The sequence below is a fragment of the Bombina bombina genome, chromosome 5 (genome assembly GCF_027579735.1).
Source record: "Bombina bombina isolate aBomBom1 chromosome 5, aBomBom1.pri, whole genome shotgun sequence".
NCBI lineage: Eukaryota > Metazoa > Chordata > Amphibia > Anura > Bombinatoridae > Bombina > Bombina bombina.
This window is the reverse complement of record NC_069503.1, coordinates 374,775,483-374,801,882: the sequence shown is the minus strand read 5'-3', so window position 1 is coordinate 374,801,882 and position 26,400 is coordinate 374,775,483. Positions and strand designations below refer to the sequence as shown.

General features: G+C 41.7%; 1 protein-coding gene across 3 annotated transcripts in view; it reads left to right on the top strand.

Moving 5' to 3' along the window:
* Positions 1–26,400, top strand: part of ANKRD28 (ankyrin repeat domain 28) — a 1,012,368-nt gene that overhangs the window by 695,587 nt on the left and 290,381 nt on the right. For all 3 annotated transcript variants that reach the window (XM_053714205.1, XM_053714203.1, XM_053714204.1), the window contains exons 15-17: positions 11,390–11,501; positions 12,439–12,465; positions 13,252–13,326. In XM_053714205.1, the coding sequence (XP_053570180.1) occupies positions 11,390–11,501; positions 12,439–12,465; positions 13,252–13,326 (214 nt within the window). The remainder of the gene's footprint in view (positions 1–11,389; positions 11,502–12,438; positions 12,466–13,251; positions 13,327–26,400) is intronic.

Sequence of the window (26,400 nt, the reverse complement as noted above, 5' to 3'; positions counted from 1 at the left end):
TTATTTCTTCTATCAAGAGTTTGTTATTTTAAAATAGTGCCGGTTTGTACTATTTACTCTACAACAGAAAGTGATGAAGAGTTCTGTTAAAAGAGGAGTATGATTTTAGCAACAGTAACTAAAATCCATTGCTGTTCCCACGCAGGACTGTTGAAACCAGAGAACTTCAGTTGGGGGGAACAGTTTGCAGACTTTTCTGCTCCAGGTATGACTAGTCTCTTTTCTAACAAGACATAGTAATGCTAGAAGACTGTCATTTTCCCTTATGGGATCGGTAAGCCTTTTTCTTAGACTCATAACAGAATGAAGGCTTATAAATGGGCTCTATACTGGTTGACACTATTGTGGGCTAAATCGATTGATTTATATAATATTTATATGACTTTTGGAGTGTTTTGTGACTTTGAAACACTTTTGGGAACAATTTTATTACGCCTGGCATTTGTTTAGACACCTAATCTAGTCAGGAAGGCCCCTTCACTCTGGTATGCAGAGGGAGGAGGCCTCATTTTCGCGCCTCAGTTGCGCAGTTACTTCTGGAAGCAGTTCATGCAGCTTCATGTGAGAGGGTCCTGTGGCCATAAAAACGATTTCAAGAAGGCTTATTTCTGTGGTGAATAACCCCTAAGGAAGGTAAAAGCCGCAGCAAAGGCTGTGGCAGGGACTGTAGTGGGTTTAAACTGGTAAATTGAACAATTAGCTCCGGTTTGCTCATTTAAGGGGTTAGAGACTTGAAATTTGGTGTGCAATACTTTCAAAGCATTAAGACACTAGGGTGCAAATTTTGTAAAGATCGGATATTTCCTTCATAGTTTTTCAAACATTCAGAAATAAAGTGTACTCTTTTTATTATTTAAAGAGACAGTAACGGTTTTGTTTAAAAACTGTTTTATTGCATTAATAGCCTGCCAAAGTCTGTCTAACATGTCTATACCTTCAGATAGCATATGTTCTGTGTGTATGGAGGCCAAGGTGGTTCCCCCTTTAAATGTATGTTCAAATTATGCCATGGCGTCCAAACAAAGTAAGGACAGTACTGTCACATTTAATAAGGTTGCCCAAGATGATTCTTCAAATGAAGGTAGTGGGGATAGTTCATCATCCTCTCCTTCTGTGTCAACACCAGTTTTGCCCGCGCAGGCGACACCTAGTACATCTAGCGCGCCAATGCTTGTTACTATGCAGCAATTAACTGCAGTAATGGATAATTCTATAGCAAATCTTTTATCCAAACTGCCAGCATTTCCCAGAAAGCGTGATTGCTCAGTTTTAAATACAGAAGATGAGCAAGTGGGCGCTGACGATAATTTATCTGTTATACCATCACACCAGTCTGAATTGGCAGTGAGGGAGGGTCTGTCTGAGGGAGAAATTTCTGATTCAGGAAAAGTTTCTCAGCAGGCAGAACCTGATGATATGGCATTTAAATTTAAGTTAGAACATCTCCGCGCCCTGCTTAAGGAGGTGCTAACTACTCTTGATGATTGTAACTCTTTGGTGATTCCAGAGAAATTGTGCAAAATGGACAAATTCCTAGAGGTCCCTGTGCACGCTGATGCCTTTCCGATACCCAAGAGGGTGGCGGACATAGTGACCAAGGAGTGGGAGAAGCCAGGTATACCTTTTGTCCCACCTCCTATAGTTAAGAAAATGTTCCCCATTGTCGACCCCAGAAGGGACGCATGGCAAACAGTCCCTAAGGTTGAGGGGGCAGTTTCTACGTTGGCCAAGCGCACGACTATTCCCATTGAGGACAGTTGTGCTTTCAAAGATCCTATGGATAAAAAATTTGAAGGATTGCTTAAAAAGATATTTGTTCAGCAAGGTTTCCTTTTCCAACCAATTTCGTGCATTATTCGTGTCACAACGGCGGCGTCTTTTTGGTTCGAGGAACTAGAAAATTCGCTCTATAAGGAGACTCCATATGAGGAAGTCATGGACAGAATTCACGCACTAAAGTTGGCTAATTCCTTTATTTTAGATGCCGCTTTTCAATTGGCTAAATTAGCGGCAAAAAACTTCAGGTTTTGCAATAGTGGCGCGCAGAACGCTTTGGCTAAAATCTTGGTCGGCGGATGTATCGTCCAAGACAAAACTGCTTAATATTCCTTTCAAAGGTAAGACCCTTTTCGGGCCAGAATTGAAGGAGATTATTTCAGACATCACTGGGGGAAAGGGCCATGCCCTCCCACAGTATAGGCCTTTCAAGGCTAAGAACAAATCTAATTTTCGTTCCTTTCGCAATTTCAGGAACAGACCGTCTCCTGACTCTGCAGCCTCTAGACAAGAGGGTAACGCTTCCCAGCCTAAACCAGCATGGAAACCAATGCAAGGCTGGAAAAAGGGTAAACAGGCCAAGAAGCCTGCTGCTGCTACCAAGACAGCATGAAGGGGTAGCCCCCGATCCGGGACCGGATCTAGTAGGGGGCAGACTTTCTCTCTTTGCTCAGGCTTGGGCAAGAGATGTTCCGGATCCCTGGGCACTAGAAATAGTCTCTCAGGGGTATCTTCTAGAGTTCAAGGAACTTCCTCCAAGGGGAAGGTTCCACATGTCTCGCTTATCTTCAGACCAGATAAAGAGACAGGCATTCTTACATTGCGTAGGAGACCTATTAAAGATGGGAGTGATACACCCAGTTCCAACAGCGGAACAAGGTCTGGGGTTTTACTCAAACCTGTTTGTAGTTCCCAAAAAAGAGAGAACTTTCAGGCCAATTCTGGATTTAAAAATTCTAAACAAATTCCTCAGAGTTCCATCATTCAAAATGGAAACCATTCGAACGATTTTACCAACAATCCAGGAGGGTCAATACATGACTACCGTGGACTTAAAGGATGCGTACCTACATATTCCTATCCACAAAGATCATCATCAGTTCCTAAGGTTCGCTTTTCTGGACAAACATTACCAGTTCGTGGCTCTTCCGTTCGGTTTAGCCACTGCTCCCAGAATTTTCACAAAGGTGCTAGGGTCCCTACTAGCGGTTCTAAGACCGAGGGGCATTGCGGTGGCACCTTACTTAGACGACATCCTAATCCAAGCGTCGTCCCTTTCCAGATCAAGGGCTCATACAGACATTGTATTAGCCTTTCTCAGGTCTCACGGGTGGAAGGTGAACGTAGAAAAGAGTTCCCTGTCCCCGTCTACAAGGGTTCCCTTTCTGGGAACAATAATAGATTCTGTAGAAATGAAGATCTTTCTTACAGAGGTCAGAAAATTAAAACTTCTAAACGCTTGTCAAGTTCTTCAATCTATTCCTCAGCCTTCCATAGCTCAGTGCATGGAGGTAATAGGACTAATGGTTGCAGCAATGGACGTGGTTCCTTTTGCTCGAATTCATCTAAGACCATTGCAACTGTGCATGCTCAAACAGTGGAATGGGGATTATGCAGACTTGTCTCCCCAGATTCAAGTAGACCAGGTAACCAGAGACTCGCTCCGCTGGTGGTTGACTCAGGATCACCTGTCTCAGGGAATGAGTTTCCGCAGACCAGAGTGGGTCATCGTCACAACCGACGCCAGTCTCTTAGGCTGGGGCGCGGTCTGGGACTCCCTGAAAGCTCAGGGTCTATGGTCTCGGGAAGAGTCCCTTCTCCCGATAAACATTTTGGAACTGAGAGCGATATTCAATGTGCTCCTGGCCTGGCCTCACCTAGCGAAGGCCAGATTCATAAGATTTCAGTCGGACAACATGACGACTGTAGCGTACATCAATCATCAGGGGGGAACAAAGAGTTCCTTGGCGATGACAGAGGTATCCAAGATCATCAAATGGGTGGAGGATCACTCCTGCCACCTATCTGCAATCCACATCCAAGGAGTAGACAACTGGGAGGCGAATTATTTGAGTCGTCAGACTTTCCATCCGGGGGAGTGGGAACTCCACCCGGAGGTCTTTGCCCAGTTAACTCAACTATGGGGCACTCCGGATATGGATCTGATGGCGTCTCGTCAGAACTTCAAAGTTCCTCGATACGGGTCCAGATCCAGGGATCCCAGGGCGACACTAGTGGATGCATTAGTGGCGCCTTGGTCGTTCAATCTAGCTTATGTGTTTCCACCGTTCCCTCTCCTTCCCAGGCTGGTAGCCAGGATCAAACAGGAGAAGGCCTCGGTGATCCTAATAGCTCCTGCGTGGCCACGCAGGACTTGGTATGCAGACCTGGTGAATATGTCATCGGCTCCACCATGGAAGCTACCTTTGAGACAGGATCTTCTAGTACAAGGTCCATTCGAACATCCAAATCTAGTCTCTCTGCAACTGACTGCTTGGAAATTGAACGCTTGATTCTATCTAAGCGTGGGTTTTCAGATTCAGTTATAGATACTCTGGTTCAAGCCAGAAAGCCTGTGACTAGGAAGATTTACCATAAGATATGGCACAAATATATCCGTTGGTGCGAATCCAAGGGTTTTTCTTGGAGTAAAATCAAAATTCTGAGGATTCTTTTCTTTCTCCAAGAGGGCTTGGAGAAAGGTCTGTCAGCTAGTTCTCTAAAGGGACAGATATCTGCTCTGTCTGTCTTGTTGCACAAACGTCTGGCAGCCGTACCAGATGTACAAGTGTTTGTACAGGCGTTAGTCAGAATCAAGTCTGTTTACAGACCTATGACTCCTCCATGGAGTCTAAACTTAGTTCTTTCAGTTCTTCAAGGGGTTCCGTTTGAGCCTTTGCATTCCATAGATATTAAGTTACTATCTTGGAAAGTTCTGTTTTTAGTTGCTATTTCATCTGCCAGAAGAGTTTCTGAATTATCTGCTTTGCAGTGTACTTCTCCCTATCTGGTATTTCATGCAGATAAGGTAGTTTTACGTACCAAACCTGGTTTTCTTCCAAAAGTAGTTTCCAACAGGAATATTAACCAGGAAATAGTTGTTCCTTCTCTATGTCCGAATCCAATTTCAAAGAAGGAATGTTTGTTACACAACCTAGATGTGGTCCGTGCTTTAAAATTCTATTTAGAAGCAACAAAGGATTTCAGACAAACATCATCTTTGTTTGTTGTTTATTCTGGTAAGAGGAGAGGGCAGAAAGCTACTGCTACCTCTCTTTCTTTTTGACTGAAAAGCATCATCCGATTGGCTTATGAGACTGCCGGACGGCAGCCTCCTGAACAAATTACAGCTCACTCTACTAGAGCTGTGGCTTCCACATGGGCCTTCAAGAACGAGGCTTCTGTTGATCAGATCTGTAAGGCAACGACTTGGTCTTCTCTGCATACTTTTGCCAAATTTTACAAATTCGATACTTATGCTTCTTCGGAGGCTGTTTTTGGGAGAAAGGTGTTGCAAGCTGTGGTGCCTTCCGTTTAGGTTACCTGACTTGTTCCCTCCCTTCATCCGAGTCCTAAAGCTTTGGTATTGGTTCCCACAAGTAAGTATGAAGCCGTGGACCGGACACACCAATGTAGGAGAAAACAGAATTTATGTTTACCTTACCTGATAAATTTCTTTCTCCTACGGTGTGTCCGGTCCACGGCCCGCCCTGGCTTTTAGTCAGGTTTAAACTTTTTTGTTTCTGTACACTACAGTCACCACGGCACCCTATAGTTTCTCCTTTTTTCTCCTAACCGTTGGTCGAATGACTGGGGGGCGGAGCCAGAGGGGGAGCTATATGGGCAGCTTTTGCTGTGCTCTCTTTGCCATTTCCTGTTTCCTCATTTCAATTCTTACCTAAAGTTGTGATTTCTATCAACATTAGGGAGGAATTTTTGTCTTTTCCTAAGACTTCTTTGATAAGATTCTTACATTCTTTGGATATGGTAAGAGTTTTGAAATCCTATGTTGAAGCCATTCAGATTTCACACAGACTTCTAGTCTATTTGTTATCTTCTGTTATGTTTCTGGTTTTAGGAAGGTCAAAAGGCTTCTGCCATTTCTTTGGCATCTTGGTTAAACTTTTGTTTCATCATGCTTATTTGGAGTCGGGTTGATTCCCGCCTCAGTGGATTACGGCTCATTCTACTAGGTAAGTTTCTGCTTCCTGGACTTTTAAGAATGAAGCTTCTGTTGATCAGATTTGCAAAGCAATGACTTGGTCTTCTTTGCATATTTTTACTAAATTCTAACATTTTTATGTTTTCTCTTCTTTAGAAGCAGTTTTGTTAGAATGGTACTTTAGGCAGCTGTTTCAGTTTGATTCTTCTGCTTATAATTTCAGGGGTTTTTTTCATTATAAAAATTGAAACTTTTTGATTTGGGTAGTGGATTTATTTTTCAGCGGAATTGGCTGTCTTTATTTTTTCCCTCCCTCTCTAGTGACTCTTGCGTGGAAGTTCCACATCTTGGGTATCTACTATCCCATACGTCACTAGTTCATGGACTCTTGCTAATTACATGAAAGAAAACATAATTTATGTAAGAACTTACCTGATAAATTCATTTCTTTCATATTAGCAAGAGTCCATGAGGCCCACCCTTTTTGTGCTGGTTATGATTTTTTGTATGAAGCACAATTATTCCAATTCCTTATTTTTTTATGCTTTCGCTCCTTTCTTATCACCCCACTTCTTGGCTATTCGTTAAACTGAATTGTGGGTGTGGTGAGGGGTGTATTTATAGGCATTTTAAGGTTTGGGAAACTTTGCCCCTCCTGGTAGGAATGTATATCCCATACGTCACTAGCTCATGGACTCTTGCTAATATGAAAGAAATGAATTTATCAGGTAAGTTCTTGCATAAATTATGTTTTTTAAACCATAAACATTCTGGAGTAGACTATCCCTTTAAGTCTTAGTCTGCTGATATGGTTTCTAAGCGCAGACTGCCTTCTATCCCTTTTCACAGTAAATCTCAATTTGGATCTGGACTGGATGCTATTTTTGGGTTAAGAGAGCTTTTCTGCCCCGGTAAGAAATCTATGGGTGAGCTTAAATCTGCAGGGTGGGTGTTTTCACAACTTTCAACCATCTAAGTCTTAGAAAGATGCCTCCTCCTGGCTACTCTAAATCCTCCTGGAAGTCTAACTCTTCTTGGTTTAAAAGCGGTCAAGAAGTTAAACCCTGTTCTCAAGACCACATGAAAGTGTGGCCCTAATACCAGATCATTCTGGGGGGGGGGGGGCAGATTGAGTGCCTTTTGGTAGGCTTGGAAGAGATCTCTTAAGGATCCCTGGGTTTTACAAATAATTTCCCAGGTGTACCAAATACATTTTCTTTCAAGGCCTCCTTGAGGAAGATTCTTCCTTTCTCAAGTGCAAGATTCTTTAAAGGCCTAAGCTTTATTTGGCCTGTGTGAGTGATTTAGAACTAAAGTGGGGTACGTTTTGGCCTGTTTTGGATCTCAAAATATTAAATTCTTGAAAGTTCATACTTTCAAGATGGAGAAATTTCACATTTTGCTTCCTTTAGTGCAGGAGGGTCAGTTTATGTCCACCATAGACCTAAAAGATGCTTTGTTGCATATCCCTATTCACAAGGATCATGTTGAGGTCCTGAAATGTGCTTACCAAAACAAGTATTATCAGTTTGTTGCCCTCCCTTTTAGTCTGGCTACAGCTTCCAGAGTGTTTACCAAGTAATGGGAGCTCTGCTGTCTGTAGTTGGAGTGCTGTTGTCTGTAGTGCGAGCTGAAGGAAAATCTGTAGTTCATATTTTCATCTGGCTGTGTCTCACACTCGGATGGTTCTTCAGCTGCTTCAGAGTCACAGTTGGAAAATAAATCTTCCAAAGAACTGATTGACCCCCTCACACTCTTTTCTGGGGTTTATAATCAATCCTGTGACTCTTTGTTTCTGACAGATCAGTGCAGATTGAAGCTGCAACAGGCCTGCGCCCTTCTACAGCCGAATCCTCTCCCTTCCATAGCATAGTACATGGAAGTTGTGGGTCTCATGGTGGCTGCATCAGATGCAGTTCCATTTGCCAGATTTCATATTTGGCCCTCCAATAGCAGATGCTGCATCAGTGATCTGTCTCAGAGGATTCTGTTTGCCACCAATTCAAAGACTGTCTTGTGATCTGACTCACCAGTCCCTGGTTCAGGGAGCCTCTCTTCTTCATTCAGTATGGGTTGTAATTTCCACAGATGCCAACCTCTTAGGTTAGGGTGCAGTCTGTGGGTCTCTGAGAGTGCAGGGAATTTGGTCTCCTTAGGAGACGAGGTTACCAATAAATATTCTTGAACTGCGTGTTATTTTTAGGGCTATCCAGAGTTGGCTCCGCCTCATAAACAAATCTTTTCTGAGATTCCAATTAGAGAATGTCACGACAGTGTCTTACTTCAATCATCAGGGAGTAACTTACAGTTCCTTAGAAATGAGGGAAGTGTCATGATGCATAATCAGTTGGGCAGAACACTATCATTGCAGTATTTATTCCATCCATATTCCAGGTGTGGACAACTGGGATGCCGACTTTCTAAGTCGCCAGTCTCTTTACCCAGGGGAATGGTATCTGAATCAGGCACATATCGACCAAATTGTGAGGCTGCCAGAGATAGACCTTATGGCCTTCCATTTGATTTACAAACTGTCTTCGAATTATCCAAGGTCTCAGGACCCTCAGGCAAGACTGATGGATGCCATAGTGATTCCTTGGTCCTTCAACAAATTTTGCTGCTTCCTACTTTTGTGATGCTATCCAGGGTGATAGCCAGAATCAAGTAACAACACGCCTCAGCAACTCTGATTGCTCTGGTGTGGCCTTGCAGGATTTGGTTTGCAGATCTGGTGCAGAGGTACTTGTGCCCACCTTAGAGGTTTCCTCTAAGAAAGGATCTCCTCTGCCAAGGTCCTGTTGTATTAGTATCTCAAAACTCTGAATTTGATGGCATAGTGATTGAACGCTTAATTCCGTCTGAGAGGTTTTTCTGACATGGTTATTGATACCTTTTTTCAGGCTTGGAAATCTGTTACGAGACTTATCATAACGTCTGAAAAAACATTTTGGGGTGGTGTTCCTGCAAAGGTTATGTTGGAATTTTTTTATAAGTTCTTAAGTTCCTGCAAAAGGGTTTAGATAAAGGTGTATCAGACAGTTCTCTGAAATGTCTGAGTTCAGCTCTTTCAGATCTGTTTCATAAGGAAATTGCTAAAACTTCTGACTTTCAGGCCTAAATTCATGCTCTGATAAGGATAAAACCAATTATTCATCCAGTTTCTCCTCCTTGGGATCTGAATCTGGTTTTGAGGCTTCTTCAAATCCTCCTTTTGAGCCATCGCATAATTTGGACCTTCAGCTTTTATCTCGGAAGGTTCTTTTTCTCCTACATATTTCTTCAGTTAAGAGTCCCTCAGCTTTGTCTTGCAAATCTCCTTTTCTGATTTTTTTATCAGGATAAGGATGTTCTTCGCACTAGCTAATTTTTTCTTCTTCCTAAAGTGGTATCTACAGATACTATCATTCTGGATATTGTGGTTCCTGCTTTTTTCCTGCTCCTAAGAATTCTAAGGAGTGTCTTGGATGTTGTAATGGCTATTAAATATTATGTGGAAGCCACAAAAGATTTTAGACTTTCTTTTTCTCTTTTTATTCATTTTCTGGGCCTCACAAGGGTCCTGATTTTTTATCAGGATAAGGATGTTCTTCGCACTAGCTAATTTTTTCTTCTTCCTAAAGTGGTATCTACAGATACTATCATTCTGGAAATTGTGGTTCCTGCTTTTTTCCTGCTCCTAAGAATTCTAAGGAGTGTCTTGGATGTTGTAATGGCTATTAAATATTATGTGGAAGCCACAAAAGATTTTAGACTTTCTTTTTCTCTTTTCATTCATTTTCTGGGCCTCACAAGGGTCAGAGAGCTATGACTTTAGATAAGGCAGCTTAGCTTAAAGCCTTAATTTGCAAAGGCTTATTTAGTTGCAGGGAAATCTCCCCTGAGCGCATTGCTGCTGATTCTACTAGTAGCAGTTGATACTTTTTGGATCTTTCTTAACAAGGCCTTTATTGATCATATTTGTAAGACTGCTTTTTCTAAGTTTAATCAGTTTGATGCATACGCTTTTTAGCAGAAAAGTTTTATGAGGGCTGTAGTGTCTGAATAGTAACACCCTGTCTACACTGTTTGTTCCCCCTTTTCACAATGGTCTTGTGGACTCCACGGCTTGAGTATTGAAACCCACTTGTGATGGCTCGTCATGTCCATGAGCCTCAGTCTTCTTTTTGTTCAGGTGGTGGCATTACTTGTTTTGCACTTCTTTGCCCTGCTTTATCGTCCTGCTTTCCTTTTTCCTCATCTACTTGACTATATGTATGACTGAGGATCATGGGGAGAAATAAGACTATATAGCATAGTAGGACTTTAGGCACCATGAAAAAAAGGCCCACGCCGAGGCTAAATCAAATCGCACTCAGCGCTGCCCTCAGACGAGACCCCCCACACATCACACCATATGACATCATGTTATATGGCAGACCCCACACAGCACCTCCACATGGAAAAACCACCCCACACCAAACCAGTGGTGAGAGCCAAAGCTATATTGGTTGCATAAATACAGATAAAAGAACAAACCGCAAAGTGCCTTGGTACAATAAATAACTGTTAAAACATTAACATTGAATGGGTAAAGGTTCCCAGCTCTGTCCACCATGTGGCTGGGCAGAAGCACGAAGAGAAAGGGGTGATACTTGAGAGTTAATAAAGGGGGAGAGGGCAGTTTAATGATAAGTGTGGCAAATGGCCACATTAAAAACCTTTGAGGGACAGACGTGACCCTAGGACCATAGTTTGCATATTTTGTTTACATTTATTTTTTTTGTTCTGTTTCATTCAGAACAGACACAGGGATTTATATCAAACTCCAGATTGTTCTGAAGAAATGTTGTGATATTCATGAGAACAGAACTTTATTCCAGACATAATTAAAATTACTAAGATAATGTTTATGAACCTCATATTAGTATTGAAAGTCCAAAGTAAATGTTTTGTAGCTTATGAAAAAATTGACAGGAACATAAAAAATATTGTACTGAAAAACTTGTGCAATTTGACTTTTTGGACAAATGTTGAGATAGATTACTGACCTATTAGCAGAACCTGTCAGCCTGAGATGTAATATGGCACTGCTGCTTTATCAATACATTCAACATTTCTAATCTTGTGATCCTGTTTTTTGCTTTTCTGATTGGAACAGTTAGCTGGTTATTGCCCAAAAATAAGTTATGGAGGGGTAAAAAAATATACATAGCTTTATTGTGTGTGGTGATTTTACTATGTTTCTGACCATGATTTCAAAAGTTTAGGATGTTCTCATGGTACAATAAATTGCATTCTTATATTATAGGTTTATCAATCACAATGTAAAATACCTTCAGATTTTAATTTTGCAGAATCAATATGCAGGAATTTTCCAGGTTTTGTGCATTATTTTTTTTTGCCTCAACATCCTATGCAGTTTCTAATGATAGCACATACTAGATAATGGATATATTCAATATTCTAATGCAGGTGCCTGGAATATTTACTCAGAAATGATGCAAACCCAGGGATTCGAGACAGGCAAGGTTACAATGCCGTTCATTATGCAGCTGCTTATGGACACCGTTTATGTCTTGAACTGGTAAGAATTACACTGAAGCATGAAACATGCTTGTTTTGCCTAATCTGTATTAGCACATGCAATAAGTTACATACTCCTTGTTAGAATTCTAATATTTTTGTAATGTACATTTTAATGCAATATACCCTTCCTTACATAACTGTAATTTGTGTTTTTTTCGCATCTTAATATTGCAGTATTTTCTGTAGGGGTGTACAATTAATTAAATAAACTTAAATTGCTATAATTGTATTCTTCCTGATAGCATGTTTTATACCTTATTTTAAAACAATAACGCCTAGACTACAAGTGTGTGAGTGGAAAAATATTAGCACTATTACAATTTGGTATTACAATTTGAAAGTAAAACGTTAGCCTCAGGCGCGCAGACATCTGGAGGTCAGACAGCACAGCAATTTTAACGCAAAAGTGTATACATGTGTATGTATGTGTGCACATGCATATGTAAACATATAAACACACACACACACGTGCAACACATTACTTCCAAATTGTAATATGAGCAATGTTTGTTTAGCATAGTCATGATATCCATTGAAAGAATAGGGCGCACTACTGATTGCGCAATATGCTCCACTTGTGATCTCAGCCTAAGGGGCCGAATTATCAAGCTTCCTTGAGGCTCGTCGGACCGCTGCTCCATAACTGATCCGCTGCCTCTGAGGCTGCGGTCTGCAATCTGCCCGATCCTATACGATTGGGCTGATTGAGAACCCCTGCTAGCGGCCGATTGTCCGCGGATCTGCAGGGGGCGGCATTGCATAAGCAGTTCTGATGAACTGCTTGTGCAATGTTAAATGCTGACAGCATATGCTGTTGGCATTCAGCAATGTCTGTCGGACATGATACGCTATAGACATTGATAATTCGGCCCCTAAATGTGTATATATATTGTTTTGATGTCTCTTTGTTCTAAATATGTACTTTTTTCTTTCAGATTGCAAGAGAAACACCTTTAGATGTTGTAAGTGATTTTACCTTCAAATTCAAAATATTAATATGCTAAGTAGGGGTTTTTAATCACACACTTGTACAAGAGCACAACCAGGTTGATAAGCAATGGGATTTTGACAAAATAGTCTTTGGGGTCGATCACTATCCTTTAGAAAATTACATCTAACGTTTAACAGAAAATCAACATTGAAGTCTACGGGGGTTTTGTAGATAAATAATTTGTTTTAATAAGTTTTTCTGAAAGATTGTGATCTACCCCAATGTCCGCTATATGTATATGTGAACATGAACAGAATTTTCTTTTGCACACATTTATAGTGTTAAGAAATAATGAGGAACAATCTAGAAATGTCATAGTTCTTTTTTGCAGCATAACTGCTCATATGTGATAAGGACTTAAAGGGACACTAAACCCACATTTTTTCTTTTATGATTCAGATAGAGCATGACATTTTAAGCAACTTTCTAATTTACTCCTATTATCAATTTTTCTTCGTTCTCTTGCTATCTTTATTTAAAAAAGCAGGAATGTAAATCTTATCAGCCAGCCTATTTTAGGTTCAGCACCATGGATAGCGCTTGCTTATTGGAGGCTTACATTTACCCACCAATAAGCAAGCATAACCCAGGTTCTCAACCAAAAATGGGCCGTCTCCTATGCATCACATTCCTGCTTTTTAAATAAAGATAGCAAGAGAACAAAGAAAAATTGATAATAGGAGTAAAAAATTGGGGTTTAGTGTTCCCTTTAAGTACAATTGTTATTGTAAGTAACAATAGCATTTTTTTTGTTTAGCTCATGGAAACTTCAGGTAATGATTTGTTGAATGACGCAGACAACCGGGCACCAATTAGTCCTTTGCATTTAGCTGTAAGTATTTTTAAATGTCATTTACTTATAGCATGTGTAGATTTGTAGTAGTGTTTTGTCTGTAAGAAAGCATAATAAAAACCAGTCAATTGTAACAGGAAGATATTTTTCCATTAACGTCTTTATAAGTTAATTTACTCGTTTAATGGACATAAAACCCCCCAAAAATATTTCATGATTCAGACAGAGCATGCCATTTTAAACCACTTTCTAATTTACTTCTAGTATCAAATTTTCTTCGTTCTCTTGGTATCTTTTGTTGAAAAAGCAAGGATGTAAGCCCAGGAGAGTGCACGTGTCTGGAGCACTATATGGAAGCAGTTTTGCCAGAATGTTATCCATTTGCACTCTTCCCTGCCATGTAGTGCTCCAGACACCTACCTGGGTATCTCTTCAACAAAGAACACCATGCGATCGAAGCAGATTTGATAATTGAAGTAACTTGAAAACTTTTTAAATTGTGTTTCCTCTGTCTGAATCACAAAATAATTTCCGTGTATCATATGCCTTTAAAACTGATATTATATTACTTTTTTATTTTTTGGAGCAGACATTATACACCAGCACTACCCCTGTGTGATGTAAAAATATAGAGAGAGAAAACGTTCAGCAATTGCATTTCATTTACTATTGGGACAAGTGATTATTATAGATTCCATGTGTACATTATAATGGTGCAATGTGCCCCAGGTACTATCTGACAGACAGAAAAGCAATGGGGCCTGTTCCTCTGTCTTTGCGGGAGCAGATATCATGGAACAATGCTTTCCATGTTTAGCTTTACCTCCTGCTCTTGCACAACCTGTCAATCACCCCAAACAATCAAGTTTGGTGGGATTTATTGCATGAGCAAGGGCTCCGAAGCAGCCTCTGCTGCTTAGTACATGAAGCCAATATCTTAGAACTATCTCTCTCCTCATTATTAAAGTACATTTAGCAAGAAAGTTACCTCTGTCTCGAACACCAATGATCAGGAACATTATTATTATTATTATCAGGTATTTATAAGGCGCCAACAGATTACGCAGCGCTATACAAGTAATAGTAAAACATTATTTGGATGCATTACAAACACAAACAAACAAGTACAGTATTGGGGTACATTACAGTTGTAGGTGCAATAATGAGTTATACAAAAGGAGAGGCATGCCCTGCCCTTGAGCACAATCAGTAGTAGTTCACTTTAAATACAAAGTGTCCTGCAGATAGAAAGGCTCTCAAGCTTACAATCTAAGGGAGAGGAAATGGACACGAAAGGTAAGGGAAATAAGTCTGATATAAGGCAGGGTAAACTGAGAGTGGGTGAAGTGTATGTCAAGAAAATGAAGGTTGGGAGAATGTAAAAGAATATGGTAAAATGTCAGTACAGAGGCTGTGAGTGTGAATTTGTGTCTCTAACCTGGTTCGTTAGCGACAGCTGCACCTAATTGCTGTTAGGAGATGTTTATATATTAAGGTAAACACCAGGGTGGGAGGTGGAGGGGAGGCTTGGGGGGCTAGTGCGTGCAAATTTTCAGAGATATTGCTGTAGGTGTGAGCTTGAAAATTGCAGGGAAAATTTCAGAGATATTGCTGTAGGTGTGAGCTTGAAAATTGCAGGGAAAATTTCAGAGATATTGCTGTAGGTGTGAGCTTGAAAATTGCAGGGAAAATTTCAGAGATATTGCTGAAGGTGTGAGCTTGAAAATTGCAGGGAAAATTTCAGAGATATTGCTGTAGGTGTGAGCTTGAAAATTGCAGGGAAAATTTCAGAGATATTGCTGTAGGTGTGAGCTTGAAAATTGCAGGGAAAATTTCAGAGATATTGCTGTAGGTGTGAGCTTGAAAATTGCAGGGAAAATTTCAGAGATATTGCTGTAGGTGTGAGCTTGAAAATTGCAGGGAAAATTTCAGAGATATTGCTGTAGGTGTCACTTACAGGATTTAAGAGCTCTCTGATCTCCCAATAATGTTTGTAGTTTTATATGAAAATGTTAGGCATAATGAGTGTCCATATATTGCAGAGAGTGTTGCATAAAATTTGAGATTTTGTTGAAAATATTTCATTTTATATAGTTTTGAAATTACCTGCTTGTGAGGATATCGCTAAGCAGCTTATATGTTTGTAGAATGCCCTAAGGCTCAGTAATTCTACAGATACAGTTATTCCTGCAAGCGTGCTCAATCTAAAGAGAAGTTCCCTTTAACTTTTACTAGCTATTTAGAGCTGAGTAAATGGATCAAAGGCACTTGGCAGTACAGGTATGTCAAGAATCAATCATTAAAGGGCCATGATACCCAAATGTTGAAACAATTGAAAGTGATGCAACATAGCTGTAAAAAGCTGACTAGAAAATATCACCTGAACATCTCTATGTACCTCAAAAGTTCCTCAGTAGCTACATCCCATTGTAAAGGACTTCTAAGCAGCAAATCAGTATGTCTGTCTCGGGACATCTAAGGGATTGAGCCTTGTGCACTCATGTTATTTCCCTATTCAGTTTAAGGAAGTTTACTATGAAATCTCATGAGAGTTAAGTCAAATCTCATGAGATCACAGTAAAAGAGTTCATGACCTCAGCACTGCTGATTCTGATTGGCTTCATTTTTTTTTACCTGCAGCTGGGCAGCAGCTGAATTATACACATAAAATATCTTCCTTTTTTACATATAGATGCTCAGGTGATATTTTCCTGTCAGCTTTTTTCAGTTATACTGCATCAGTTTCAAGTGATTTAGCATATGAGTATTATGTCCCTTTAAATTTACTAGAGTATGGGTATCGCTTGTTAAAGAAGATTACACACAACCAGTGAAACAAATGGTCTTAGAACAATTGTCTCTGAAAAAAATGAGTTGCAGTTTATACAAGCCCTGGAAGTGGGATCAAGGTTCAAGCAGCACCTGGTCAACCAGCCTAAATTCCAGACTTTTGGTTTCTGGACATAATCTCTATAGGCTGCCTGGATAATTTTTTTATGCACCCAATTCTCTCAGACCTGCAGCATCACTTGCATTGTTTGGGAACAGTGGGTGGTTCAATTTGAAAAAAAAGATAAACCAGGTTTCTTAGTCAGAATACTTTGCACGTTGATTGTTTCTTGTGAGAGTTTCAGCAGTACTTTCAAGAAAGCGGAGTCGGCTCACAAAATATTTCAGATAAACAATGTATCTTGGCAAGAGAATGGAACTTTGAACAGAAACTTTTTTTAGTGTAAATTATATCTATGAGGGAACTTAATAGACCTGTTGGCTGAAGAAGGAAATCAGAAACTAAACAGATTATTTCCAAAGAATCTATCTGAAGAGGCAAAATAAAGCAGTGATCTAAGCTGCGTGCCATTATTTGTTCAGATTCAGGTTCCTCCATCCCCACTGCTTTTAACATTTCTTTCTTCTACAAGATATGACGAGTCCACTGATTTCATCCTTACTTGTGGGATTTATCCTCCTGCTAACAGGAAGTGGCAAAGAGCACCACAGCAGAGCTGTATATATATATATATAGCTCCTCCCTTCCCTCCACCCCCAGTCATTCTCTTTGCCTGTGTTAGTAATAGGAAGAGGTAAAGTGAGGTGTTAGTTTAGATTCTTCAATCAAGAAGTTTTTTATTTTAAAATAGTGCCAGAGAGTGCTATTTTTCTCAGGGGGAAATCGTCAGTCTCTTGCTTCCCAAGAGGAGTGGAGATATATTATTTTCTGCCCTGATGTAAACATTATCTAAGATCCATATGGTTCCCATAACGCAGCTGAAGGTAGTGTAAGAAAATCTTCAGTGTGGAGAACGGTGTCTTGCGACAAGCAGCATTGCGGTATGTTCAGTCTTTTGTTTTCTGGGGAGACTTGATATATCGGAACAGGCTGACATTGTTCCCTATATGTGGAAGGGTAAGCAGTATGCACTAAGAAAAACGGATATGGTGTACCTGAAATCCCTTTATTAATTTATTTACTTATGGCCAGAAGTAATATAGACATTGGTGGCTTATGTTTGGGCTTGACGCTGGGAGACTTAATGCGGTTTATGGTATGACTGGATGCAGGGGTTTGGTCTGCATTAGGGGGGCACATATTTTTAATTTTATTATTGTCAGGCATGTTTGTTTGCACCTCGACCCATGCGGGTCCTAGTCGAGATACAGTACGCCCACGGTGGGCGGGGCCTATTTTCGCACGCTCTGTCGCGCAGTCTTCATTGCATAGCTAGCAGAGGCTGGAGGCTTCAGTCTGCACTCGATAAGTCCTTTCAATATATCCGGACAACAGGTTCATTCCGGGGGCAGGTAGGCGCCACACCTGTGGCGTGGTGCAGGGGCCAATAAATTGAATATATAATAAAATGTATGTTCTGAGTGATAATATTGTGTTTGGGCATATCTTGCAAGTGGATGCAATATTAAGGAGTGTTTTAGGCACATTAAAACAGTTTTTTTTTCAGGCTAAAAAAGCGTTTTTGCATTTTTCATTAAAATAGTTGCGCTTTTAAAATTTAAAGGCACAGTACATTTTTTTTTTTTTTTTAGTATAATCAAAACTCAATATTTAGCAAGGTATGACTATTATCAGTACTACTAGTCTGTTTAACATGTCGGACAGTGAAGAGGAAACTCCTTGTTCTATGTGTTTAGATGCCACTGTGGAACCCCCTCTGACTTTTTGTCCCTCGTGTACTGAGAGGGCCTTACAATGCAAAGCACAAATTTTATGTAAAGAAAATGTGTGTAAAGATGATTCTCAGGCTGAAGGGAATCAGGGTGTACTGCCAGCTTCATCACAACCTTTAACGCCCACCCAAGCGACACCTGGTTCTTCAACCGCGTCTAATTCATTTACTCTGCAGGATATGGCTGCAGTTATGTCAACTACCCTTACAGAGGTGTTATCTAAGTTGCCAGTGTTACAGGGTAAACGCAGTAGGACAGAGGACAATGTGAATGCTGATCACACTGATGCGTTGTTGGCTATTTCCGATGTACCCTCTCAGGGATCTGAATTGGGGGTTAGGGATCTTCTATCTGAGGGGGAACTTTCCGAATCGGGAAGTGCATTACCTCAGACAGACTCGGATGTCATGCCCTTTAAATTTAAGCTTGAACACCTCCGTCTTTTACTTAGGGAGGTTTTAGCGACTCTGGATGACTGTGACCCTATTGTGGTACCACCAGAGAAGTTGTGTAAGATGGACAAATACTTAGAGTACGGCTTACACTGACGTTTTTCCGGTTTCTAAGAGGATTGCGGAAATTATTAAGAGGGAATGGGACAGACCGGGTATCCCGTTCGCACCCTCTCCTAATTTTAAGAAAATGTATCCTATATCTGACACTCCTGGTAAACTGTCCCTAAGGTGGAAGGAGCTATATCTACCCTGGCTAAGCGTACAACTATTTCTATTGAGGACAGCTGTGCTTTCGAAGACCCTATGGATAAGAAATTGGAGGTCTTCTAAACAAAATGTTGATTCATCAGGGTTTCCTCTTGCAACCTACGGCATGCATTGTACCAGTTACAACTGCGGCGGCCTTTTGGTTTGAGGCCCTAGAAGAGTCTCTTAAGACTGAGACTCCTTTTGAGGATATCTTAGATAGAATTAAGGCTCTCGAGCTGGCTAATTCTTTTATCACAGATGGTGGCTAAGAATGCTGGATTTGCCATTTTGGCACGTAGAGCGCTATGGTTAAAGTCTTGGTCTGCTGATGTGTCATCTAAGTCAAAGCTTTTGGCTATTCCTTTCAAGGGTAAGACCCTCTTCAGGCCTGACTTGAAGGAAATCATTTCTGACATAACTGGAGGTAAGGGTCATCTCCTACCTCAGGATAAGGCTGTTAAATTGAGGGGTAAACAGAATAATTTTTGTTCCTTTCGGAACTTTAAAGGTGTACCCTATTCTTCATCTTCCTCCACAAAGCAGGAAGGGAATTTTACTCAGGCCAAGTCCGTCTGGAGACCCAACCAAGCTTGGAACAAGGGTAAACAAAACAAGAAGCCCGTTGCTACTACCAAATCGGCATGAAGGGGCGGCCCCAGATCCGGGACCGGATCTAGTAGGGGGCAGACTTTCTCTCTTTGCCCAGGCTTGGGAAAGAGATGTTCAGGACCCCTGGGCACTGGAAATCGTAACCCACGGGTATCAACTGGAATTCAAAAGTTTTCTCCCAAGAGGGAGATTTCTTCTTTCACGATTGTCTGTAGACCAAATAAAAAGAGAGGCGTTTTTACGCTGTATAGAAGACCTCTCTACTATGGGAGTAATTCGTCCTGTTCCAAGACTAGAGCAGGGACCGGGGTTTTACTCAAATCTTTTTGTGGTTCCCAAAAAAGAGGGAACGTTCAGACCCATTTTAGATCTCAAGAGTCTTAAACAAGTTTCTCAGTGTCCCATCCTTCAAGATGAAGATCATTCGCTCAATTTTACCAATGATTCAGGAGGGTCAATATATGACTTCCGTGGACTTGAAGGATGCATACCTGCCTATTCCTATCCACAAGGATCATCATCAGTACCTAAGGTTTGCCTTCCTGGACAAACATTTTCAGTTCGTGGCTCTTCCCTTCGGGTTGGCCACAGCACCCAGAATCTTCACAAAGGTTCTAGGGTCCCTTCTGGCGGTTCTCAGACCGCGGGGAATAGCAGTGGCGCCTTATCTGGACGATATTCTGATTCAGGTGTCAACTTATCATCTAACAAAATCTCATATAGACACAGTGTTAGCATTTCTGCGAACTCACGGATGGAAGGTGAATCTAGAAAAAAGTTCACTAATTCCACAGACAAAGGTTCCCTTCTTGGGAACTCTAATAGATTCTATAGACATGAAGATTTTTCTGATGGAGGTCAGAAAGTCAAAGATTCTAAATTCATGTCGAGCTCTTCAGTCCAATCCTCGGCCACAGTGGCTCAGTGCATGGAGGCAATTGGATTGATGGTAGCGGCAATGGACATCATTCCGTATTTTATTTTTTATAAACTTCACTGATTCTCAGATGGGGCAGACCGGAGTTGGATCTAATGGCGTCTCGACAGAATGCCAAGCTCCCAAGATACGGATCCAGGTCGAGGGATCCTCAGGACGAACTGATAGATGCCTTGGCAGTTCAACCTAGCTTATGTGTTTCCACTGTTTCCTCTCCTTCCCCGGGTGATTGCTCGGATCAAACAGGAGAGAGCTTCAGTAATTCTAATCGTGCCTGCATGGCCACGCAGGATTTGGTATGCAGATCTAGTGGACATGTCCTCTCTGCCTCCGTGGAAACTTCCAGTGAGACAGGACCTTCTCATTCAAGGTCCTTTCTAACATCCAAATCTAATTTCTCTGCAGCTGACTGCTTGGAGATTGGATGCTTGATTTTTTCTAAGCGGGGATTCTCTGCTTCGGTCATAGGTACTTTGATTCAGGCACGTAAGCCTGTCACTAGAAAGATCTATCATAAGATATGGCGTAAATATCTTTTTTGGTGTGAATCCAAGGGCTACTCATGGAGTAGAGTTAGGATTCTCAGGATTCTGTCCTTTCTCCAAGAAGAATTGGAGAAAGGATTATCAGCGAGTTCCTTAAAGGGACAAATTTCTGCTTTGTCAATTTTGTTACATAAACGTTTGTCAGATGTTCCAGACATTGTCTTTTTGTCAGGCTTTAACCAGAATTAAGCTTGTGTTTAGACCAATTGCTCCACCCTGGAGTTTGAATTTAGTTCTTAGTGTTCTTCAAGGGGTTCCGTTTTAACCCATGCATTCCATAGATATTAAGTTATTATGGTGGAAAGTTTTGTTTTTGGTTGCTATTTCTTCTGCTCGTAGAGTTTCTGAGCTTTCAGCGTTACAATGTGATTCGCCTTATCTTATCTTCCATTCTGATAAGGTGGTTTTACGTACAAAACCTGGTTTCCTTCCTAAGGTTGTTTCTAATAAGAATATTAATCAGGAAATCGTTGTTCCTTCATTATGTCCTAACCCTTCTTCTAAGAAGGAACGTATGTTACATAACCTGGACGTGGTCCGTGCCCTGAAGTTTTACTTGCAGGCGACTAAGGATTTCCGTCAATCATCTTCATTATTCATTGTTTTTTTCTGGAAAGCGTAGGGGTCAGAAAGCTACTTCTACCTCCCTTTCTTTTTGGCTGAGGAGTATCATCCATCTGGCGTATGAGACTGCTGGACAGCAGCCTCCTGAAAGAATTACGGCTCATTCTACTAGGGCTGTGGCTTCCTCATGGGCATTTAAAAACGATGCTTCTGTTGAACAGATTTGCAAGGTTTGCAACTTGGTCGTCTCTTCACACTTTTTCCAATTTTTCCAAATTTGATACTTTTGCTTCTTCTGAGGCTGGTTTTGGGAGAAAGGTTCTTCAAGCAGTGGTGCCTTCCGTTTAGGTTCCTGTCTTGTCCCTCCCTTTCATCCGTGTCCGGTAGCTTTGGTATTGTATCCCACAAGTAAGGATGAAATCCGTGGACTCGTCATATCTTGTAGAAGAAAAGTAAATTTATGCTTACCTAATAAATTAATTTCTTCTACGATATGACGAGTCCATGGCCCACCCTGTCATTTTTAAGACAGATTTTTTATTATATTTTATTTTTTATAAACTTCAGTCACCTCTGCACCTTTGGCTTTTCCTTTCCCTTCCTAACTTCGGTCGAATGACTGGAGGTGGAGGGAAGGGAGGAGCTATATATACAGCTCTGCTGTGGTGCTCTTTGCCACTTCCTGTTAGCAGGAGGATAAATCCGACAAGTAAGGATGAAATCCGTGGACTCGTCATATTGTAGAAGAAATTAATTTATCAGGTAAGCATAAATTTACTTTTTTCGTCACATATGTATTTTATTGTTTGTTACAATTATTCTACATTTAACCAATAACACCATTGTCTTTTTCTGAAGCATCTTATTTCTTAGATTTCCTTCTTAAAATGAGGACAGTCCACGGCATCATTCCTTACTATTGGGAAATCCTGAACCTGACCACCAGGAGGAGGCACAGACACCACAACCAAGGGCTTAAATACTCCCCCCACTTCCCTCATATCCCTGTCATTCTTTGACTTTCGTCACAGGAGGTTGGCAGAGAAGTGTCAGAAGATTCGGAGTAGTTCCTTATGGAGGGTGTCTGCTCTTCGAAATGGGACTGGAGATTTAAGTAGTCTTGTCAGCCTCTCTGTGAGAGCATTGAGGAATGTTAGATTCTGGAGATGCAGGGAGAGTCTTTCTGCGAACGCATCCAGACTCGTATTAACAACAGTTCCTAAGCAATCATTGTTGACGTGTTTCACTGCCTGCTTCTATCACTCAAGTCCATGTCAGGAACAATGCTACAAGACTGTCAAACTTGAGAGGCTGTGTTTCTGTTCCACGGCATAGATTCCAGTAAGATCGTTTCATTTTATATACATATGATAACGCAAGAAGACAGGGTCACAGTGTGGCTCCTTTTATCTGTATGGAATCAAGGGTTAATCTCTCCGGAGGGGGATTATTGAACAGTGGGGATTAATCACATAAATTTATTTGATTATGCTGTGACATGTGTAAGATGAGGCTCAGGCAGATGTTGAAATGTACAGGGTTTTCACTTTCGTTTTTGGGAGCTACGCCGTCTGAAAGGCTTGGCGTGCTATTTTACTAGTATAGCAGGGGTGGTCCTGCATTGCGCACAAAGTGACCGGGTGTGGTCATACTTATTTCCTCTTTCCTGACCATTTACCAGAGAAGCGGTTTCTCTGTTTGGCCTGGATCATAGGAGGTGGTGAATGCCTTTGTTAGCGCAAGCTATGGAGGATTCTGATGCGTTAGAGGGTACTACCTAAGTCTCATACCTTTCTATATTGTGAGGAGGCCACGGTATACCCGCCTGCTCAATTATGTTCCACATGCCTTGATAAAGTAATCATGTTGAAGAAAGTTAATATGTTTGATACCACTGAGCCTTGCACCTCTGAGGAGTCTCTGTCCCGTGAGGTGCGCACCCTAAAGTTATCTCTTAATACACATGCAGCTTTACGTAGCACTCCATATCCTCCATCTGGAGGGGCCCTTTTATCGCCAGACTTTACTGAGCAGTTACAAATGGCAGTGTCTGCGGCCTTTAGTGTTTTACCTCGCCCTACTAAGCGCAAGCGAAAAGTAAAATATTGCTATCCTTCCCTTGGGTCATCTACTATCTTAAGATTATCTGATGATGAAGGCGCCTCTGATACTTCAGAAGGTGCTCTTTTTGGGTCAGAATCTGCTGCCTCTAAGCCTCCAGCTGCGGAGGAACCAGACTTCAGATTTAGGATTGAGCATTTACGCTTTCTGCTGAAGGAAGTTTTGGCAACGTTAGAGGTTCCAGAGCCCAAATTGCATGAGGAACCTTTGGTTCCTAAATTAGATAAGGTCTAAGGTTGTACCCGGTTCCCGAAAAGATGGCGACCATTATTAAGAATGAATAGGAAAGAACTAGTTCTTCATTTTCCCCTTCTTCCTTTAAAAAGTTGTTCCTGGTCCCAGAATCTCAATTAGAGTTGTGGGGTTCCATCCCCAAGGTGGATGGCGCTAACTCCACTCTTGCTAAACGCCCTACTATCCCGCTTGAGGATAGTTCGTTGTTTAAGGAGCCCATGGATAAGAAGATTAAAACTCTGTTAAGAAAGATGTTTCAACATACGGTTATTTGTTTCAACCGGCAGCGGCGGTTGCTGGAGCGGCTACCTACTGGTGCGACTCCTTATCTGAATTGATCGAGGTGGAGGGTCCCCTCAACGTGATCCAGGAAAGAATTAAGGTCTTAATGGTGGCTAATTATTTTATTTGTGATGCAAATATGCAAATTATTGCCCTGAATGCCAAGGCTTCAGGTTTTTCTATTCAAGCCCATAGGGCACTCTGGCTGAAGTCCTGGTCTGCAGACATGACTTCTAAGTCAAGACTTCTTTCTTTCCCTCCCATTTAAGGGAAATATTCTATTTGGTCCAGGCCTGGACTCTATTATCTCCAGGGTTACTGGAGGCAAAGGTGCCTTTTTTCGCAGGATAAGAAGAACAAGCCTAAGGGACAAGGTCCTAATTCGTTTTCGTTTGGATGCCATGGGTCCTGGAGGTCGTAGTTCAGGGATACAGGATAGGTTTCAAGTCTCATCCACCCACGGGCAGATTGCTCCTCTCAAACCTGTCTTCAAGGCCAGAAAAGAGAGAGGCCTTTCTGGGGTGCGTGAGGGATCTCTCCTCCCAAGGTCTCTTGTTTTTCCAGTACCTCTTGCAATAAAAGATCTGAGGTACTATTCAAACCTTTTTGTGGTCCCAAAGAAGGAGGGAACTTTCCGCCCGATTCTGGACATACAGTGCTTAAACAAATTTCTATCTGTCTCCTCGTTCAAGATGGTGACGATAAGGTCCATCCTTCCCTTAGTTCAGAAAGGACAGTTCATGACCTCTATAGATCTGAAGGATGCTTGCATTCACGTTCCAATACACATGGATCACTTCAAGTTCCTAAGGTTTGCGTTCCTGGACCAGCACTTCCAGGTTATTGCACTTCCATTTGGTCTAGCTACTGCTCCAAGAGTTTTTACAAAGGTTCTAGGGACTCTGCTTGCAGTGGTATAGATAGCAGTATAGATAGCAGTAGCGCCATACTTGGACGATATTCTGATTCAAGCACCATCCTGTCATCTGGCAGAAGACCATTCGAGATCTCTTCTGTTTCTTCTTCAATCTCATGGGTGGAAGATAAACTTAGAAAAGAGTTCTCTTATTCCCAGTACCAGGGTGGAATTCCTTGGTACTATTATAGACTCCATATCTATGAGGATATTCTTAACAGATCAGAGACGTTACAAGCTAACTTTCGCTTGTCTTGCCCTCCAGACCTCCTTAAGGGCCCATGTGGCTCGGTGTATGGAGATGATTGGTCTCATGGTGTCCAGCATGGACATCATTCCCTTTGCCAGATTCCATCTCAGAGCACTACAGCTGTGCATGATGAGACAGTGGAACGGCGATCATTCGGATCTGTCTCAACAGATTTCTCCGGACAATCGGTCAAGAGGCTCGCTCTCCTGGTGGCTCTGTCCAGATCACCTGTCCCAAGGGACATCCTTCTTGAGACTATCCTGGGAGATTGTGACTACGGACGCAAGTCTATTAGGATGGGGAGCTGTTTGGGGTGCCAGGAATCCCTCCTCCCGATCAACATTTTGTAACTTTGAGCAATCTTCAATGCTCTGAAGGCTTGGCCTCTTCTGGGTTCGTCCCGGTTTATCAGATTTTAATCAGGCAACATAACCTCGGTGGCTTACATCAACCATCAGGGAGGAACGAGGAGCTCCCTAGCAATGAGGGAAGTATCTCTCCGCAAACATCCATCCCGAGGTGTTTGCAGAGATTTGCAACAGGTGGGGGACACCGGAGATATTCCAAGCAACCCAGATATGGGTTGCGGTCCAGGGATCTTCAGGCAGAGCTAATAGATGCATTAGCGATGCCTTGGAGGTTCAATCTAATTTACATTTTTCCGCCGTTACCACTTTTTCCCAGTGTAGTAGCCCGCATCAAGCAGGAGCAGGCTTCAGTGATCCTGATTGCTCCATCCTGGCCGTGAAGGATGTGGTTCGCGGACCTGGTGGGGATGTCCTCATCTCCTCCATGGAAGTTACCTTGTCGCAGGGATCTGCTGGGACAGGGTCCTTTTGTTCATCAAAATCTAGATTCTCGGAGGCTGACTGTGTGGAGACTGAATGCTTAGTCTTAGCCAAGAGAGGTTTCTGTTTCTATTGACACTCTCATTCAGGCTTGTAAGCCTGTTACTCGCCGCATCTATCATAAGGTGTGGAGAGCTTGCTTACTTCTGGTGTAAAGATCTTGGTTTAGCCTGGCATAAGGTTAAGGCTGCCAGGATTCTTCTCTTTCTCCAGAAGGGTCTGGAGAAGGGACTTTCTGCCAGTTACCTGAAGTGGCAGATTTCGTCCCTTTCTGTTTTGCTGCACAAGAGGCTCGCAGAGCTCCCTGACGTCCAATTTTTCGTTCAAGCTGTGATTAGGATCAGACCTGTGTTTAGATCTAACGCTCCATCTTGGAGTTTGAATCTTTTTCTTAAGTTTTTACAACAGGCTCAGTGGGAG